The sequence below is a fragment of the Brassica rapa genome, chromosome A03, assembly GCF_000309985.2.
Source record: "Brassica rapa cultivar Chiifu-401-42 chromosome A03, CAAS_Brap_v3.01, whole genome shotgun sequence".
In the NCBI taxonomy this organism is placed as follows: domain Eukaryota; kingdom Viridiplantae; phylum Streptophyta; class Magnoliopsida; order Brassicales; family Brassicaceae; genus Brassica; species Brassica rapa.
The window spans coordinates 12705543-12726621 of NC_024797.2; the positions used below are offsets into that span (position 1 = coordinate 12705543).

General features: G+C 30.3%; 3 protein-coding genes across 7 annotated transcripts; 2 read left to right on the forward strand and 1 right to left on the reverse strand.

Annotated features, from left to right (window-relative positions):
- Positions 1-274: 274 nt before the first annotated feature.
- LOC103858386 (tricyclene synthase, chloroplastic) lies at positions 275-15721 on the reverse strand. Of its 5 annotated transcripts, none has more exons than XM_033286793.1 (12): positions 15005-15721; positions 14763-14918; positions 13838-14633; positions 13645-13739; positions 13496-13535; positions 9300-13398; positions 8915-9194; positions 5420-5804; positions 2383-2601; positions 2139-2277; positions 1160-1411; positions 476-781 (listed from the first exon to the last, which is right to left on the reverse strand). In XM_033286793.1, the coding sequence occupies exons 6-12, from the start codon at positions 9504-9506 to the stop codon at positions 476-478; spliced, it is 1788 nt and encodes a 595-aa protein (XP_033142684.1). In that variant the 5' UTR covers positions 9507-13398; positions 13496-13535; positions 13645-13739; positions 13838-14633; positions 14763-14918; positions 15005-15721. The 5 variants fall into 5 exon arrangements, with proteins under 5 accessions (XP_009133984.1, XP_033142684.1, XP_033142683.1 ...); XM_033286792.1 differs by having other exon boundaries at positions 13645-13760; XM_033286791.1 differs by lacking the exons at positions 13838-14633; positions 14763-14918; positions 15005-15721 and having other exon boundaries at positions 13645-13834.
- Positions 15721-17983, forward strand: LOC103858388 (heptahelical transmembrane protein 3). Its single transcript, XM_009135737.3, has 4 exons — positions 15721-15944; positions 16110-16208; positions 16293-16338; positions 17071-17983. Exons 1-4 carry the CDS (start codon positions 15721-15723, stop codon positions 17755-17757), a joined length of 1056 nt encoding a protein of 351 aa, XP_009133985.1. The 3' UTR covers positions 17758-17983.
- Positions 17984-19097: 1114 nt separating this feature from the next.
- LOC103858390 (tetraspanin-8) lies at positions 19098-20572 on the forward strand. Its single transcript, XM_009135741.3, has 2 exons — positions 19098-19765; positions 20070-20572. The coding sequence occupies exons 1-2, from the start codon at positions 19259-19261 to the stop codon at positions 20373-20375; spliced, it is 813 nt and encodes a 270-aa protein (XP_009133989.1). The 5' UTR covers positions 19098-19258; the 3' UTR covers positions 20376-20572.
- Positions 20573-21079: the final 507 nt, after the last annotated feature.

Consider the following 21079-nt stretch of genomic DNA (forward strand, 5'->3'; position numbering starts at 1 on the left):
ATCAATTTTTGTTTAATTTTATATTATTAAAATTAATAAAAAAACAATTCACATTAACCATATAATAACAAAAAAAATTAGTTTTCTATATGTTATTTTTTAATACATTTTGGATTGTTTACCATAAAATGATTGTAAATAAACAAGAATAATTTTTTTGATATATGTGATCGCACCAATTTAATTATATATTTAATAATTAGCGAGTTTTCAATTATTTAATATAAATTTATTATTTATTTGTTTTATAATACGTAAAAGAATTCAGAACAAATAATAGTACAAGAAAAAGATTTATATATTCACGCGATCTTTAACCTAGTTTTGTTCTAGGAAAATGCAACTTTTTGTTTTGTTTATGGTAAAGGCAACTCTTGCGAAGCCTTTTATCCCGGAACAAAAAAAAATTAGAAGCCCGAGCAATATATAACTTAATGGGCTAAATGGCCCAAATTACCGATATATTTAATGCAAGTCAATCTAGGATAATGGGGTTAAAGAGTATGGACATGACACTATCAACGATTTTGGCTTTCTCGGGAGAGCTATGTCCATCTCCATATTGATACATGCATTGCGACATGCGTGCCAAGTTCATGACTGATTCCACAAAATCTTGAGGGATTAGCGAAGACCCACTTTTCATTTTCTCGTAATTCATTTCGTCCCACATGTCGTTGATTATCTGCCGCACGTGAACACATGCTTTCTCTTGGGAAGCTCCGGTCTCGTTCATGTAACACTGGATCGATTTGAGGACATCTCCTCTCTCCAATTCCTCCTACATATCATACACATATTCATAAAATAGAAGAGTGCCGTATATCAGTTATTTTACATCTACTACATGCATATCAATAGTTTTATTTTTTTTTTCTTTGAAAAAATGCATATTAATTGTTCCAGTACAGATTTCTAATAAAACGATTCGCGATTCTTAGAATACGGGTGGTGGAAATTGTAAGCATAGTTATATTCAGAAACAAAAAATTTTAATCATAGTTTAAACGCAGTTTTAATTTTAACAAAGCGTTACAGTTTTATTGGTGGTTAGAAAGTAAAGTGTTTGATGGCTGTAATGAAAATGGGCTGTTAAATGACAGTTAAAAATGGTGACTGTCAATCTAAAACTAAATAAACTTGGAAGAAATTGATATACCTGAGAAGTTACAAGGTCGTTGGCTAGACGGACCACAAAGGCAGAGCATCGGACAACGTTCTGTAAGTGCTCGGACAAAGTCTCCAAGACTTGAACAGAGAGTTGGTCAGAGAATACACAGTAGAAGTGAAGACATATTGTTGGGACCCCGATTGATTTCCAAGCATTTTGCATGTACTCTTCCGTATTTGGTTTGTACCCTCTTTTGTACCATATTGCTTCTACTAAAAATGCATTGCTTGCATCTGCCCACTAAAATGTAGTAGGATAATTAAAAAGGAATATTTTCTTACAATATTTGCAGGAATTTCCATGATTTTGAAGTATGATTATTTTGTAGGAATGGTTTCTTTGGTTTACGGAACAAATTGGTAATAATATGGTAACTAATATAACCTGATAATCATAAGAAAAGTACATAGAGGTATATAATAAAGTGTCCAATAATAATAACAAAGCATGATCTTGACACAGAGTTGTTAACAAAATAATAATTTTTAACTATAGAAGCAATATAATGTAGAAGTTATATTTTTCATAAATGTATATATTTTAAGTAATTACTAGATTTGTAAGTAATTAATATATAAAACTATCAAATAAAACTATTATATAATATATTAATTCATGCATTTTATGATATATATATTTATTTATATTTATATTTCTATTATTTTATATGCTTAATATTTTTAGATAATAAAAAAAACTTTGTAAGTTTCAACAATATTATTTTTAATATAAAATATATTCATATTATAAAATAAATCTAATTAATTCTGTAATTATATAATTTTTTAATATCTTAACAAGAATGGTTTATAAATAACTTCATAAAAAGCATAAACGAATGAGCATATGAAAGAATATTTGTAGTTTCTAAATATTTTATTAAATGTTTTACTTACAATATTACATAATAAAGAGGTTCATGATCATCTAAAATAATAGTATAACCAGCAAAAAATTATACACTTACAGACTTTCTAAGGAAAGGAATCACGTTGATGTTTTTATTTCTGAGGATATCACATCCAATGATATTGACTTCATTGTACACTACAAGAAAACACAACCTCATGTACTCGGGGAGTTCATCGAGACGATTTACATCCCAACTGCAACATATTTTAATAGAAAAAAAATCGATATGTATCATGTTTACTCATAATTTAAAAAATAGCCAAAAACATTCAAGAAAGTAGAAGTGTAGGAGACTTTACTTTGCAAAGGCGGCAGTAAAGAGTTGAAGTTCTTCAAGGGTACCATAAATATCGTAGATGTCGTCGATAGTGGTGAGAAGTGTATATAACTTGGCCATTATTCGTCTAACGTAACCAAATTGAGGCTCTTGGATTTGTCCAATAGTCCAAAAATAATTTTCCACTATTCTATCTCTTGAAAAATGAAGTTGATTAGCTAAACCTGTCTCCCTCCACCAGCTTCACACCACATGTACATCAACAGGAATATGATATAGTACCAATTTTACATTATTAAAAAAAAAGGTGTTTTGTCCAGACATACATGCATAATATTATTACAAATATTTATTAGTTTTTATCTTATTTATTCAAAAACCAGTATAATAAATTATTATTTCTGCTCTTAAAAAATTTAAATTAAACATCAATTTATTTAAATATGATAAAATATTCTAGAAAATATATTATACAAATATTTCTACTTGATTAATATTTAATTGTAAATTATTTAAATCTGAATTTTTACCTTTTATAATATAAAATTCTATCAGATACCAACACAATATATATACATATATATATATTATTTTATTTTATAAAATATGATTTTAGTTTTGACAATTTTATTATATTAATTTACAATCAGTTATCTAATAAAAATATATAAGTCTAATATTATTAACACATAATCCATTTTAGTTATATATAAAAATTCACTAAATGTACTAATAATTTTAAAAAGTCTAATTTCTAAAACGACAATTTGAAGTGAAACAAGTTACTTTCTAAACAATAATATAAAATATATCAGATTTGTATTCTTGTTTTCCAAACTAAATGAATAATTTATGTACTCCCTCTGTTTCTTAAAGATCTATTTTTTAGAGAAAAAAATTTGTTCCGAAAAGATACATTTTTTACATTTTCAATACATTAATTAATAAAAAATTGTACTTTTCAGAAAATACAATTGTGTTTAATAAAATTTCATTGGTTAAAAGTTATTGAGAATAATTAATTAAGAAAAATAATGTATTAGAAAATATAATTTTAAATATTTTATTAATAAATGTAAAAAACTATAACATAGATCTTTTAGTAACAGATGAAATATGTAGATTTTTCGTAGTTTGTGCCGGTGTCGGCGTGTGTCATCATTCAGAATAGTTATGGTTATGGGTTTATTAAAAAAAACAGTTTCTACCCTTTTTCACCAGCTAAACATTAAATACTGCAAATCCAACTCCAACTCATAGATATAGAGCAGGGGCTATTGGTAATACTAAGCCTGCGGATTTTATCCAAAAGCTGAACCAAACCGAATCAAATATTTGATGTTCAGTTTGGTTTTATTCAGTCAGATTTTGAAAAATAATTCAGTTTTTAGTTTGGTTCTATTTGCAACTTAAAAAAAACACCAAAAAATTGTAAAATTATCAAAATAGTTAAAATAACTGAACCAAATTAACTTAACTAATTAAAATAACAAACTAAATAATAATTACCGAATTTAACCAAAACTATATTTTTTTCTTAAAAATAATACCGAAATCTAAATAAAATCTCCAAAATAGTTATTTTTGGAAAAAAACTATAAAATCGAAATACCTAATAACCAATCTGATTTTATTTTTGGTTCATTTCAGTGGGATTGTGGCCAAACTGAATTAACCAGAACCAAAAATATCCGAACCGAGAAAAACAAAACTGCAGGTTATGTAATAGTGTCGACCTTGTGTTATTTCTATATCTGAAATATCTGAATTAAATTGGAACGGAACCAGAACCAAAACTAAAAAATATAAATTGGAATCAAATCTAAATTCAGAAATACTGAAACAGTTTCTTTATTTCTATATCTGAAATATCTGAATTAAATTGGAATTGAACCAAAAATTAAATGGGTAACTAGATAAATGAAATACGGTTTTATACCTATAATAATTATTATTATATATATAATTTATAAACCTAATAATATCATCTGAAAGTAAATTAAAAAAAAAACTGAATTATCCAAAACTACCCAAATAATCCAAAAATATCTTAATATTTTTTTTTATCTCGGGTATGTGAAATAATTAGAATTTTCTGATATTTTAATCCGGACCATCTGATCGACTTGATAATTTAACTGAATTATTCTACATTTCTTTCCAAATTAACCAAAAAACAAGGTGAATGAGAGCAAAACTAAACCCAATAATTTGAGGGTATTAGTCGGCTCCTAGTTTAACTATATAAACCGAACCAAGAATTACTTGAACCGATCAAATCTAATTTTTTCGGTTCTTATATGGATGATAAATTTGTATCCAAATAATTCGATACCCATGGCCTGAACTGAACAAATATCCAAATGTGTAACCCGATTCCTCGTTATATTTAAATATGATAGAGTAGCACATATTCATTTGGTAAGCTAATGTATGGCTAGTGTATTAATTTTTTATCTAGCGTTCTAAAACTGTTTCCAATGGTTCACTTTATTTTTTTTTCTTACAGAATTGAATAATTTTATAATGGAGTTTTGGTTCCACATTAATACTACTTTCTTTTAGAATAAAAATATAATAATGAATAAAAATAAATAAATAAATTAAGTAATTAAAAAAATTACTCTATTTATTGAGTAAACTAGTTTTTATTCTATTATAAAGTAAAAATATAATAGGGTTAGAACATTTACTCCCTCTGTTCCTTATAGATCTATTTTTTAGAAGAAAAAAAATTGTTTCAAAAAGATACATTTTTTACATTTTCAAGACATTAATTAATGAAAAAAATATATTTTTCAAAAAATACAATTGCGTTTAATAAAATTTCATTGGTTAAAAGTTATTGGAAATAGTTAATTAAGAAAAACAATGTATTTTTAAAATACAATTTTAAATGGTTTCTTAATAAGTGTGAAAAAACTATAACATGGATCTTTTAGGAACGGAATGAGTATATTTTAAACTCTACTTAAAGTGAAAAATTGAATGGAGCTGAAAGTGGTGTAAATAAGTCTAACATATGTAAGATTGCTATATGACTAGTAATTAATATATACCTGGAAACGTATTTGAGCTCTTCTTGATAAACAGCTTGTACAATATTGAAATCGAGCTTGGCCAATTCAACTAAGACAGGGTTCTTGTCTGGTTTCATTCCATACAAATTTATGTACGATCTCGTGGCTAGCCTTCTCATTCGCCAATGGTAGGGCATATCTAACGCTTGAGCCACCATCTCTCCAACGCCAAAAGATGCACAATTTTTATTACTATGAGTATCAACAAAGTCTCTGAGTTGTTGAGTTGCAAAAAATCTGATGTAGTTTTGCAGCTTAGTATCCGACTTTGTTGAAAGATATGATGCCTCGTACAGAGATATGAAACCATTTATTTCACCGCTCTCAAACTTCCCACAGTTTTCATGAAAAACATCAAATACATCTGTAATAAACAATTTCATAGTAAGCAAAAACAAAAATCAATTTCATTAGTATAATATACCGACTATTGATATTTTTATATATTATGTATTCTCTGATGTACGAACGATGTAGTTTAACAAAAGTAGTATTCCGTATAATTTATACGCCTCCATTTGAATTTAAGTATGTTTTCGGCAATGTTTTGAAAACCGGACCGGAAGTTTACTTGCCATTCCAGCTGGGTCAATAATAGGACCAGTCTAACCGAATTTTAAATTTTAATTATAGTTTATATTAAGTAACGATATATGAATGTGTAACAATAAATTTATATTTACAAAATTTTATACCATTGTAGAATCTAAAAATTATATGAATTAAAAATAATATAACAAATAATGGAAAATAATTTATTTAGAAAGATATTTAAAAAACATTGTGTTTTTTTATGAATTTTTTTTAAAAAATTGCAGTTTTTTATAAACATTTACTTGAATTTGAGAAAACCAGATTTTAATATCGAACTAGGTCACCGGTTTTAACGAGTTTCACTGTTTTTAACCGGGTTTACCAGTTTAACGAAAATCTGGTTTTTAACACAACTCGGAATCGGTTAAAAGGCCGACTCCCGGTCCGTCCGGAGCGACCGGCCGATCTGGTTCGGTTTTCATAACACTTGCCAAAAGCAACAAAGTGTAATGACACAGTTTTTCAGCTTAAAAAATGTATTTGTCTATTTAAGCTCTCACATAATCAAGTTCTAGATGTTTTCAAAAGACAGAAAATGAGTAAGATCCAAAATACTATTGGGAGTACCATGAGCATTTTGTCTGTTTGGATTTGTTCGAGTTTTGGGTTTTGAAAACTAAAGATTTCAGCTCCATTTGAATATTTAAAATTTTTGGTTGTTTGGGTTTGGTGAATCTTAATAGTTCGATGTTTATATCTCAATAACCCGAGTTTGGGCTACATGTTTAACATTTTTTCACACTTTTTAAGTGTGAGATTCACCAAAATGCTGACGTGTCGTCTCAGGAAAAAGAGAACTGTACTATTATATTATAGATTACAGATTGCAAATGTTAGTAAAAACTAAATAAAATGAAAATATTAAATAGATCAAGAATCTATTCTATTAAAATAGAACTCATGACTTATTTCATCCTTTAAAAATTTTATTAAATGCATTTTATTAAAACTAATAGCACATAGAATCTTTGAACTACTTTAATCATAATATCTTTTGATATATTTTCATTTTAAATCTAACAAATATATATTAAAAAATCTAGGGGAAATTACATGTTTACCACTTTCATGATACCACTTTTTATTTTTACCACCACTTAAGAAACATTTTCAAAAATACCTTCTTCATTAAGTGGCAAAAGATTTTTATGTCCTTGTTATTTATATATATAATAAATTATTATTTAAAAAAATAAAAAAACTAAAAAAATAAAAAAAATAAATAAATAGAAAAATATAAAAAATATAAAAAAAATAAAAAAAAATTACTTTTTTTATGTTTTCGAAATATACTTTTTCAAATTGGAACTTTTTTATAAATTTTTTTATTTTGAAATTCATTTTCGAATTTTGTTTTGAAATTCATTTTCGATTTTTTTTTGAAATTTCTTTTTGAAAAACAAAAATTATGTTTGAAACTATTTTTAAAATTTTTTATATATTTTTAAAGTATTTATTTATATATTTATTAGAATCCTAAATTTCACATTCCGAAAAGCCTACCCCACGCCTCAACTCTAAACCCTAAGTCTAGATTAGTTACCCATGAGGGTATAATTGTCTTTTACCCTTCATTAAAAGTGAGGATAAAAATAGTTAGTGTAAACATGAAAAGTGGTACTATGAATTTGTTATTTGTGGCAGTTTTCCCAAAAATCTAACAAATATGTTTGAAAAGATTTTAATAAGATCTTAGTTTTCAAAAATTAAATATAAATATTTACTCTAATTTTGAAAAATTATTATAAATTAGTATATTCAGTTATCGTTTATACAACAAAAAGTAAAAATTATAACTTATTTTTATCTATTATATAATCATATCAATCATATTAAAAGAGAATTATTATATTGAGCTAAATATGGTAAATTATATTAAATTTCTATATAATATATTTTCATAATTATAAATATATATGTTCAAAAACATAATACGTTAGTAAGACGGTTTAACATTAACAAACTTTTTCTTTGATCAAAAACATTAACAAACTATATAATACAATGCATACAAATTAACATGTATTTCATTAAAGCTAATAATATAAATATTTGTAACTACTTTAATCATAATATATTTTCATTTAACAATGTATATATATATACATATAAAATGTATTCTAACAAATCTGTTGATAAATATTTTAACGATATTTTAATTTTCAAAAAGTTTATATAAATATTTTCACAATTTTTTTAATTAGCAATAAACTATTATTATGTATTAATATAAATTCAATTATCGTTTATAAAATGAAAAAAATAATATCCTATTTTTATCTATTTTATAATCATAATCTATCATGCTAAAAATATTATAAAAAGGAACTAAAAATGATAAATTTATATTAAATTGATAAATTTATAAATTTCACTTTTCTTAAATATAAAATATTCATGTTAAAAATATAATATGATGACATAATGACTTAATATTAGCAAACTATTTAATACATATATAAAATTAAGATTTTTCTATATACAATAATATGTTATAAAAATGAATAAAAGTAAAAAATATTGCTAAAAGAAAATCCAGCTTTGAAAGGTGGGTCAGAATTTAGCATAAATTAAATACACAATAAATTTTCAATGCATATATTAATTGTTTAATAACTAAACGCAAATACAATAAGATAAGAAGCAATAAATACATATGGCGGTTTGAAACGATTGATTAGTTACAACATATAAACTATAAAATTATTAAATTATTGTATCTGCAATAGTTATACGAACATTTGAATATATAATTAACTTTTTAAATATGTATACCACTAATTATCTAAAATAAATATCTACATATATAAAATTGAAAATAAACACTCACACGATTGCGCGGGTCGAGATCTAGTTTAACATTTATAAGTGATGATTTACCTTCTGAAACATTGAAACCATGTTGTCTAAGCAGTCGGAATTTGAGTGCATTAGCATGTAGATCATATTCCATGTCGTACTCCATGAAGTTACTTTTATCTAATTTGTGATAAGTAAATGTCAACATATTGTCGATTTCCTGTTCAAAATGGTATGAAACCCCTAGTTTTTGTAGATCGTCAATAAGTTCCAATTGGTCGAGATGAGTACTCCTCTCATGATCGAGCATCTTTCTCACAGTTTCTTTTAACAAATCTCTCTCTCGCACACTTTTAACATTCTGAAACGAGTGGAGATTGTCAATGAACATAGATATGAACATGTTCGACATATTGAACATAGTGAATTCTCAAAAAAAGTATACAGTGAGTGAACACTTACGTACCGTATATTTATTCTTGACCGAGAGGAGATGGTGATGGTCCCAAAGAGAAGGCCGATAGTTTGCGGAACGACGAGGAACAGATGGAGACTCACTACCCGGTGTCGTTTTAGCTACTATGGTGCATGTGAATGGCTGAGGACGTTGGGTAGTCTTCACAAGGGCATTACTGTAAATAAGAGGTGAACCCATCTGCACTAGACTGGCCATTGAAGAAAAGTAAGACTCTAGGTACCTGTGGTGGTGGATACCTTTGTATTAGCGTGCATATATAAATAGAAAAATGACCTCAAACATAATCAAAACAACTTTTTTTTTAATCAGTACGGGTATCCGGCAGACCGAGATCCAACCGACTAGTCCTCTAGGATTTGTTCACCGGGCGCCAAACTGACCTAGTTGTTTGCAATGATAATTAGATATTCATGTCGTCTGACCATATAAACGAGTAAATCTAAATTTCTTAGGTTTTTCACATGGAGTGCTTAGCACTTTCTAAGCCTGCTGAACCATTCGACCACACTTGTGTGGTTATCAATACAAGTTTTTGTTGCTACACTAGCAATCAAAGATCGAAATATGTTTTAGTTAAAGGTAGAAGATAATTATATCTATTTTTAATATATAATATATAAATAAATATTTTTAAAAAACCTCAAAATGTTATATTTTAATTTTGTTTTGATTTTTATCTAATTCTGTTTCAAAAAATTATTTTACTAAATTTTTTTTTAAATAAGAAAATATTTTTGAATATATATATAATAACTTTCTGAATTTAGGAAGATTGTTAAATTTATAAAAATATTCATAAACGTCTATATAAAAAATACATTCTTAAGTATGTATTTAGGAAGATTTTCATTAATATATATTTGTGCTTATCTTACTAAGTTTGAATTATATGTATATTTAGTAAGATACTCTTAAATATGTATAAAATTGTACTAAATGTTTTGGAAGACCTTCCTGAATTTTATATATAATTTTTATAAAGATATTATACATATTTAAAAGCATTTACTTAAAATTTAAAAAATCTGTTATATATTGAACATTATTTTCTTAAATATATTTATAAATCAAATTGAGGAAGCTTAGATGTACGAAGAACTACCTAAATAAAACAAAAAATACATTTTTTTTTTTGAAATACATAATTAAATTTTTTATTTAAACATTTATGAAGGTATTTTTGAATTCGAGAATTCTTACAAATTTAGGAAGATATCATACATGTTCACGGAAGTCTACTAAAAATCGTTGCTAAATTTTTTTTAGAAAACAATATTTGATTCTAATAATTTAAATTATGAGTATTTCTTAATTTTATATATTTAAAGATAATTAACTTCAATTATAAAAGAAATATAATTGTTATTTACTTTTTAATAAAAGTTATTTTGGTCATTTTGATTTGAGAAATACCCTTAGATAGGCCAAAATGTTTCAATAAAACATATACACACTCTTACCCCTAGGGTTAAATAATCTAAAATTTAGGATTTTGAGTTAAGAAACGAGGGTTTTTGGGTAGAGTTTAACTTTTTTGAAAAATATTAAAAGTTTGAAAATAATAATTTTAAAAATAGTTTCAAAAAGCATTTTAGAATTTTAAAAGAAAAATTGAAAATAAATTTTAAATAATTTTATTTTTTTAAAGTTCGAATTTGTATTTTTTTTGTTTATTTATTTATTTATATTTATATATCTAGAGTATAAAGTTTTTTGTCTTTTTAATATATTTTTTTGATGATTTGTTTTTTCAAAATTTTTTTGTGATAAAAACTTAAAAATGATCTATTCGATATGTGAGAAATGCTATTTAGATTTTTTTGAGCCAAACATACATGGTAATGGTAGTTGACAAAAAAAAAAAAACATATATTGTAGATATTGTATTATTGTGTCCGCGCATTTGTCGTGAATCACGTGTGCTTGTCTGCTTTTATATAGTGCCGTATTGTGATTCGGTAACATTTTATATATAAAGTTCGGTGAAGTAGGAAGAAAATATTAGTTATGGGACCACAAAATAAGAAAAGTATAACGATAAGATTATGATAAGGGTAGAATTTGACTAGATTGGTCTCATTCTTTGATTCATCTTTATCTCTTACTTTATTAGGAAGCACATGTCTGATCCAGACATATAAATACTTGTATAGTATGTTGATGAAATAAAAATGAAAAAATTCATAATATCTTGGCAATGGCATTGACGTGATACTAGAGAAAAATCCAAACAAAAAAAGTTTTTCTTTACGATTTCACTTCATATTTTATATTTTTATTATTCATCTTCAGTAATGAATTAGTTAGATTCAAGTGTAAATCTGTTAAAATGGATTGTATCCCTCCACAAGTTGTATCAAATAAGAAATTCAGTCTATATAGTCGGTTCAACTTAGTGCTACTCGACGTTAAGAGCTCGACTCACGAGTTGGGCTTAACAGCCTGACCTTACTCAACACCATCAGTTCGACACACGGCTCCATTCAATAACCCGAAGATTCGGCCCAGTTGCTCGTCCTAACAAGCTTGGCCCAACTCATTAGGTTAAACAAATTAAGGACAAACGAAGGAAGATGTCTATGTATAAAAAGAGGACAAAGAAGACCAAGAAGGGAATTCAGATCTGAACAGATAGAGACTGATGGCTAACGAGCCGCCTAATCGCCGACCTCCAGCTCTTGATGCAAGACATACTCTCGAAATACACCACATGACGAGTTCAGCACCGGAGATCGAGCGTTTCCTCGCCGCCACTTTAAGAACCCCTTTTCGAAGAAGATAACTAAAGTCAAAATCCGCCATACGAACAAAGTTATGTATCCCGTCATACTTTGGAGACACAAATCCCACTAACAATGTGACATGATTCAACAAAACCATGGAATGAGCAAACCCCACTGGATCAGATTCGTGAAACGCTTGTATCAAAATATGCGCTTAATCTTATCATGGGAAGATCTCTATCCATAACTAAACTTTTGATGCATCTGCGCAATTTTGCACTTCAAATAGTTTCAGAATCACCAAAATTCTCTAAAATGTACATGAACCTGAAAAGATTTTAAATAGACTTCAAACATAATAAATAGTCTCTAAAAAGGTTTATATACCATGGTCTAGAAGTGATAAAATCTATAGTATATCAATTCTTCCAGACTTATCTTTTGCTTGACCTCAAGCAAAATATAGAATAAACTTATGGAAGATGTTTGAAAACAGCAGAGATTCACACAAATTTTAAACTATTACCTTCACCTCTGCAAGTGCAAATGACATAAGTGGTAATGAATCAACACCAACCTCATAAGTGTTTCAATGTACTTCACTCTAGTTTAGCAACCATACCATACATCACAAAACTCCACTAATCACTACAGGAAATATGGGTATTAGTAGCGGCCATAAAACGATATGAGTTTTGTATAACAACGCTTCCTTAGCCGCTCTGACAGCACCCATTATAATAGGTCCGACATTTTTAATAGCAGTTTATTGGTATGCTATAGTTAAATATACAACCATAGCATTAGTTTGTATGCAATTGTTAATATTTATAATAGCGTGATACAAATGTTATTAAAACTCATTAATTTGATTTTCCAATAGCAAAGATATCAAATGTTTTGTGATATTAATTTATTTTTTAATTATCTGAAAATTTATTAAAATATAATTCATAATTAAATAATTCAAAATTAAATCAAAAATTAATTTTTAAAAATTAAATTTTATTTATTAATTAAAACCAGTATACAAATAATTAAAGAACATCATGTTGTTAAAAACAAATAAATTAAAGAACACATTAAACCAAAAACAAAATTAAAACATAAAACCAAAACATAATTAACCTAAACCTAAACTAAGCATCCGCCTTCAGAGTGCTATCGTCGCATCACCTAGTCACCGGAGTTGACTTCTATCGAGTCGTCTGCTACATATATCAGAGTTTCTCTGTCGCCTTGTCTGCTCGATACATGGTACATGTACTTGTCAATCTTCTTTGACTTTCAGTATTTCTTCAGGAGAGTGGATCTTGGTTGGTTTCCTGATGATGAAACCATCCTTCACAAGCTTCTGTTCTGGCCTGTATTTTTTTTCAAAAACAACTCAGTAGGAACTCAGGCAAATAAATATGATGGTAAGAGACTTGTTGGGACAAGGCGCTGAATCCAAAACCAGACTTTCAGATTTCCTTGAGCATCAAGAAACAAGTTTTTCCGGCTGCACAGAGAGAAACAAGAAAAATTAGGTATATCAATTAGCTGCACTTGTTGATAAAAAACCTCACACTGTGAACTTGAGCCCAAGAGTTACTAAAACGTTGTTGTACCTTTAAGTCTTTGTGGTAGAGTCTCCTGCTATGGCAGTAATGAACTGCACTGATAAACTCGCAATTTTGCCAAAAAGCCTTCCACCACTGATGAACTAAACAAAGAGTGTATAGTTCTGGTAAGAAACAAATAGAATACCTCGTTAAAGAGATCAACGACGATGAACAGAGAGATATAGACTCAGGAGGGTACCTATAATCCATGCTCTCTCTCTCTCTCTCTCTCTCTCTCTCTGACACTATATCTTTTCTTAGAAAATCATTGAAAAAAAAGAGACAAATCTCAAGCGTTGATTCAGTATCATCTAATGGTGCAGATGGTTATCGGCGTCAAACCAATAGAAAACAAAGGTGAAGATAGATAGGAGATCGATTTTGGACCTTTGACTTAAAAATCAATCAATGGCTCAGAAAAAACAGTACACATTATATTCTTTTTTTATTTATAATTATTTTAAAACTATTTAAACTTTAAATAATTTGAATCATAATTTAAAACTTTAATCTGTATTTTGTATTTAAATTTAAATTTGTGTGATTGACTAAAATATTAAAAATTTAGATTTAATGTTTTATGATATAGGTCAATATGAGGTATGTGGTTTGGAGTTTAAGAATTGAAGTTATATTATGAATATACTGATTTTATTTAAATTTTATAGTTTGTATAATTTCATAATTTAGTATAAAATAAGTGTTATAAATTTAGAATGTTATGATTTAATACTTCTTATATAGAGTTTGGAATATGATATAGGGTTTGTATTGTAATGTTCAAAGTTGAATTCTAAGTCGGCTTGACCAACTTCGGTCGGGCTTGATGGCAGATAAGAGCCAAGTCTGATTATTAGATGGGCCTCGTAGAGGGATATGGAATTCCTCTCCAACACTTGAGGTTTTGATTGAGTTTTGGATTCAAGTAAGATACCTCCCATAGTCTTTTCTTCTGCCACTTTGATCATAAGCCAGAGACTGTGTTCTGCCTCAACCTGTATATGGAAATGGAACTCACGTTAAGGTTTGCAGACATGAACATAAAAAAACATCCAATAACTTATCAGCTTGATTATAGAGTTGTTATACAACAGTGTAACCATGAAAAATTCTCAAGAGCTTACGTATTTGATGAAGTCTTCAGAGAGACTATTGGCTTGAGTTATTTCATGTTCTGATGCAGCTATATTGCAGGTAATATGCTGATACTTTTGCTGCTCTTCTATGGGTGCATCCATCAAATTCCAGAGCTCTAACATGGTTGTTGCTAGATCTTGAAGCTTCATAAAAAAATTCAATAAGCAACTATGAGTGACAACAGCAAAGACAAAATTTAGATAGCTCGCCAAAGTAATTTACAAATTACCTTCTGCATTCTCGTTAAAACCATCTTCAAACTCGGGCTGCTCTGGAAACAAAGATCAGAAATAAAAAGCAGAAGTTGAGGTACCTATCTTGCAACTACGTAAAACTCCACCATTGGAGAGGATCGAAGCTTTCTCTTGGGCGGATCTGAAGCCCAACGATGATGATGGCAGAGCAAGACGAAGAAGCTTGGTCGTAGTGAAGCTCAGAATGGAATTTCGGATTTTTTTAACTAAGATTGCGAGATCTTTTCATAGAGAGTTGTTACGTTGATTGTTCTATTTTGATCTGGTTATTTAGACCAGAGACCACTTCATGTTTGATTAGTAGAATAGCTTCCGTTTTTGTAAAAAGAAACAAAATAATAAATCTTATGATTATGCATGTATTTGTGCATGTCTAGTTGTGCTTGACTGAGGGCATCACACCTTTTGCATGTCTCACCGTTACACTTGGCGCCCTTTAATTCAGAAACTGTCTTATCGTGGCCGTAGGAAAAAAAAAAGAGACTAATCAGGTGTACCCAATTTCACACCAATCTGATCTCCCACATCAAACGGGACAATCATAATCACAAAGCAGAAATTTTCAAAGAGGCGTACCATCTCTCCATATAAATAGGAAATAAAGGACCATCGAACAGCAGAGTTTTTTCGATTCTTCAGAGAAAGAGACGGGCCTCTAGATTCGCCGCACGTAGAATCTCGCCAAGAGCTGATGAAGAGACTAAGAGCGGCGAAAAAATCTTCTGCTATGGTGACGGTTATCGATGGGAAACGATTCGAGACGAGAATGGTTCGGAGGTTGATGAAGTTCGAGGAGTTGCCTGGTTATTTACAGGATAACGAGTTTATACACGACCATTATCGATGCCAATGGTCTCTCAGAGATACCTTCCTCAGCACCTTCTCTTGGCATAACGAGACTCTCAACATCTGGACGTACGTTCAAAATCTCTGCGTGGTTTAGTGATTTCTTTTTGAAAATTTTCTTGGTAAAAACATTAGTTTAATAAGGACAGATGTTTCCGGCGGAATTCGAACGAGCGACCTTGGTTTTCTAAATTAGAATTGATTCTTGGGTTTGTGATGTTGAAAACTCGGCAGGCACTTGATCGGATTTTTGTTATTTCTGTGGATGATGGTGGTGAGTTCATTAGAGACGACGGAGCTCGGCCTCGCTGGACTCTTCAACGGGATGTCCGGGTAAGAACTGCGGAGGTCAAATTCGTCATTTCTGCTATTGTTTTTGTTTTTAATTTTAATTAAACCGGCCTTTTTGGGCGATAGAGCGTGGATGATTAGTCTCTCAAGCAATCAGAGTCTGCTTCATCACGTAAGATTTTTGTTTCTTTGTTATTTTTTAAATTTCGCTGACTTATCTTCTGTGACACGAAGAATAGTAAAATGGCTACACATACATTACAACTTAGACATGTATCTTTGGCATTTCTGTAGTGTAGTGGTCAATTGCCCCACCATGTGTTGTTTTCGATATATTTATTTGGATCTTTCTTCTGTTTCTGCCCACCAACCTTTTTCGAAAATCTCATTACCTTTCTTGGAAAAAGAAAACAAAGTGACAAGAAAACAATTCAAATTATCTTCAAGTGTTCGGTTCATGTATAAAGTTCTTCCTGGAATCTTTTTCATCTTTAAAATAATTTCAGTTATTTCTATCAAATAATTAAGCTGTTACAAGTTTCAAATAATGGATGGAGGTAACAAGTTTTGAATTGGTGTAATGATTAATACTTTTAGATTATGTGGTAAAATAATGAAGTTCTTTGTGGAAAAATTTACTCTCGGTACGAGCATAACAAAGACCTACAATCTATAATCATTTTTTCAAAAAATGTTAGAAGCACAAAATGAACATCTTTAAGATAGTTGGGGATTTTTTTGTCCTAAAATTATTCAAACAATACTTTGTGTTTAATTGGACAGTTTTATGTTTTTCAGTCATTCTCTAAAAAAACCGACCGCTCCTTTTATTCACACATATGACTAAATTTTTAAATATTCTCTTTTGTTCAATAAAATTTTTAAAGGTTCTCCTCTCTCGCAGGATTTGAACATGACACAGCATATGTCACTGCTAAACTCTCAAGCAGAAGTGAACTATCACAACCACCAGCAAGAAGTTGTTCCGAAATGGCCATGGCTTGTGTACTTAGCCGGAGCCATGGGTTGCTTGATCTGCAGCTCTGTTTCGCACCTCTTAGCTTGCCACTCAAAACGTTTCAACCTCTTCTTCTGGCGTTTAGACTACGCAGGAATCTCTCTCATGATTGTCTCCTCTTTCTTTGCGCCTATCTACTACGCATTCTCTTGCCACACAAACTTCCGTTTCCTCTACCTCTCCTCAATCTCAATCCTAGGCCTCCTCGCCATCATTACTCTCCTCTCGCCAGCTCTCTCAACACCACGTTTCAGACCATTCAGGGCAGCCCTTTTCCTTGCAATGGGATTCTCCAGTGTGGTGCCAGCTTCACATGTGCTTTTCCTTTACTGGGGTCACCCTAATGTGCTCTTCGCCCTCGCTTGCGAACTTGCCACTGGTATCTCATATGCTGCGGGAGCAGTGTTTTACGTTAGTCGTGTGCCTGAGAGATTGAAGCCTGGAGCGTTTGACATTGCAGGACATAGCCACCAAATATTCCATGTGTTTGTAGTTTTGGGAGCCCTTGTTCATTGTGTTGCCACTCTTCTCATTGTGGATTTTCGACGAGCGTCTCTTTCTTGTGGGTTTTAGCCAAAGAGTAAGCATTAATTTGTGATCTTTTCAATTCATTTTATGATCTATGATTCTACATTGTGCTCTTAGAGATAGGAACAAGCGCAACTGCGATTGCAAGATCTATAAGATTCTCATTACCGAGCAGAGTCCTTGTACCGTAGGGGTATTATTGGATTACCGAACATGTTGTAACAAGCTTTATCATATTTACATATTGAAGTTGGTGTCTTTTTTAGTTTTATACCATCACCATACTTGTTCTTTTGGATCACTCCTAAAACCCTAGAAACCGTCGACCACGGAAGTCATGTGTACAACGGCTTTGTTGACTTTGCCTCCATGACTATTTGTCCATCGAGATGCAGCGGAAGTGCTCTAGTTTCAGGACTTTTTGGTTTTGAATTTAAACATGTATGTTTCTTCAAAGGTCGAATAGTTGACAGAAACTAGGATATTTCTATAACGCTTTAATCTAGTAAACCTGTTAGCTATAGACAAGTGAGAGTAGTAACATCGAAGGCTGTGCTTCGGTAGCTTATTGAGAAAGCATCTCAATCATTTGTTTCAAATGGTGATGATATTGCAGGGTAATGTAGTACCTGCATTTTCGAAATAAACTTAAATAATTCAATTACTGAAAATCTCCTTTTATTAATTCTTAAACTCAACGCCATAAATCAAATAAATAAATAAAATCCAAAAATGTCTATAAATCCATAAAACCGAAAATCCGAAAAAAGGAGAATATCCAAAAACACCAATCCAAAATAAGATTCACTCTTATTCGTCGGTCTCATTTGAAAGAAGGAAGAAAGGGGGTGGATAACATGAGAGTCACTCAGTAAAATATGGAATGCTCGACACGCAAACCACTGACTTGAATAAATAGAATTCCTACTATGAAAGTTTAGCTTTAAAAAATTTCGGATGTAACTTTTGTTAATTCTTGAAACAAAAAACTTGACATGCATTTTAAGTAGCAAATCGTTCATCTGTAATTATATGTATATTATATAAACTTAAAGTATACGTAGTATCAATATAAATATTTTGAAATAAAATGAAAGATATAAACTAAAAATATAAGGTTAGTATTACATATTCGGTTATCTTCCGACATTTATTCGGGTTCGGATATCCAATTTTTCATAATTCAATACGGGTTTGGATTTCGGTTCAAGTTTTTCGGATCGGGTTCGGATACGGATTCGGGTATTGGGTAAAATGCCCACACCTAAACTGCAGGTCCTAATCACATTAGGCTAATCTCAAAAACATGCACCAGCCGCGATAGAGCGCGTGAAAGTTTAAAGAGTCTTAAGTTCATCACCTACTAAGAGAAGGAGGAAGAGATATCATTAAGCAACACGGAAACGTCTCGGCAACTTCCTTCCTTTCACGCGTTTCAAGTCTCTTTATATAATAACTCTCCTTCCCCTCATTAATTCTCTCTCAAATTCTCTTCTGGGTTTCCTAAATTCTCAACCTTTTTCTCCAAATTCGGCTTCTTAAAATCATGGTTCGCTGTAGCAACAACCTCGTTGGCATACTCAACTTCATCGTCTTCCTCCTCTCTATCCCCATCTTAGCTGGAGGAATCTGGCTTAGCCAAAACGGCTCAACGGAGTGTGAGGGTTTCCTCGACAAACCCGTGATCGCTCTCGGAGTTTTCCTCATGGTTGTAGCGATCGTTGGTTTGATCGGTTCCTGTTGCAGAGTCACATGGCTTCTCTGGACTTACCTCTTTGTCATGTTCCTCTTGATTCTCCTCGTCTTCTCCATAACTGTTTTCGCCTTTGTTGTGACTAACAAGGGCGCAGGAGAGAAGGTTTCTGGGAGAGGGTATAAAGAGTATAGACTTGGAGATTACTCTAACTGGTTGCAGAAACGTGTGAACAGTGACAAGAACTGGAATAAGATTAGGAGTTGTCTCGCTGACAGCAAGGTTTGTTCTAAGCTTGAAGATAAACTTGTTGGTGTTCCTGTCAAAAACTTCTACAACGAACATCTTACTGCCCTTCAGGTAAACGATTCTTATATGCTTTAGTTTTGGTTGGAATCATGGATCTGATTCCTTACTGTCTTAAAGTTTCTCTGTTTCTTAGAGTCTTGTTTTGTTTGACAAGATTGTGATCAAAGTCTGAACTTTTCAATCTTTAAAGTCACTTTTTTCTCTGATCCCTCAGAACCTTTGATTCTGTTCACATGTCTTTAAAGATCCGAACTTTTTTACTTTTTAGCAAAAAGATTCTACCTTACCTTTGTGTGAATTTTGTTTTTTCTTACAGCTACAACTAACTAATGAATATTTTTGTTTTGTGTTACAGTCTGGTTGCTGCAAACCCTCAGAGCAATGCCAATTCACGTACGTAAGTGCCACAAACTGGACCAAGACGGCCGGAACACAACCAAATCCAGACTGCCAAAGCTGGGACAACGCACCAAACAAGCTCTGCTTCGATTGCCAATCTTGCAAGGCGGGTCTTCTCGACAACGTCAAGAGCGCATGGAAGAAAGTTGCAGTAGTCAACATCATCTTCCTTGTCTTCCTTATCATTGTCTACTCTGTTGGCTGCTGTGCTTTAAGGAACAACAAGAGAGATGGCAGTTATGGCTATGGATATAAGCCTTGAAGGCTTTCAAAGTGTTTTAGAACAGAGATTCGTTCATTGTTCTTTAATTCAGCAGTACTGGAGTTTGCTTTTATGTTTTATGGGTTTACTTCTTGGTGATTTGAGACCTATTGCTTGTACAGCTCTCTTATGATACTTGTTAGTGTGTTCTGGCTTAACCATGATATATATTTATTTATTATATGTTCTTTTTGATATTTCTCTATGATCTTTTGAAGTACTCGTTGAGGAACACAGAAGCCAGGTTTGTAAAAATAACATAACATAGATCTAGGCTGTAGCATTGGAAGTAATTAAGATCGAAACAGAAATTAACGAGTAGGATTTGAATATGAATGTGAAATCAGACTAAAAAGAGTACGAATTTCACAAGGAAAATAAATATTCAAACTCCCGAGTATTTTCAAGTTTATTTTAAATCATGAAAAATATTTTTATGATAAATGAATTTTTTATTATATAATACAAAATTTATTGTTTATTATTATTAAATATTTTAAACACACTAATAATAAATTTATTCTAGTGGTCTTTGAAATGATAATACATTAATTTATAAATATTTATAAAATCATAATGTTTTTAAAAAAAAAAAAAATCATAATGCTTGCACGTGGATGTAAAACATTTAGTTTGAATATGAATGTGAAACTAGATTGAAAGAGTGTGAATTTTACAAGTAAATACAGTCTTTTTAAGATTAC

Excerpts from the sequence above, each read along its gene's own strand:
- LOC103858386 (XM_009135736.3), bottom strand. The coding sequence starts at position 9,506 with ATGGCCAGTCTAGTGCAGATGGGTTCACCTCTTATTTACAGTAATGCC. Across the intron at positions 9,195-9,299 it reads CGGTCAAGAATAAATATACG|AATGTTAAAAGTGTGCGAGA; the intron begins GTACGTAAGTGT and ends CACTCGTTTCAG. Across the intron at positions 5,805-8,914 it reads TGGTTTCAATGTTTCAGAAG|ATGTATTTGATGTTTTTCAT; the intron begins GTAAATCATCAC and ends TGTTTATTACAG.
- LOC103858388 (XM_009135737.3), top strand. The coding sequence starts at position 15,721 with ATGAAGAGACTAAGAGCGGCGAAAAAATCTTCTGCTATGGTGACGGTT. Across the intron at positions 15,945-16,109 it reads GAGACTCTCAACATCTGGAC|GCACTTGATCGGATTTTTGT; the intron begins GTACGTTCAAAA and ends AAAACTCGGCAG. Across the intron at positions 16,339-17,070 it reads ATCAGAGTCTGCTTCATCAC|GATTTGAACATGACACAGCA; the intron begins GTAAGATTTTTG and ends CCTCTCTCGCAG.
- LOC103858390 (XM_009135741.3), top strand. The coding sequence starts at position 19,259 with ATGGTTCGCTGTAGCAACAACCTCGTTGGCATACTCAACTTCATCGTC. Across the intron at positions 19,766-20,069 it reads AACATCTTACTGCCCTTCAG|TCTGGTTGCTGCAAACCCTC; the intron begins GTAAACGATTCT and ends TTTGTGTTACAG.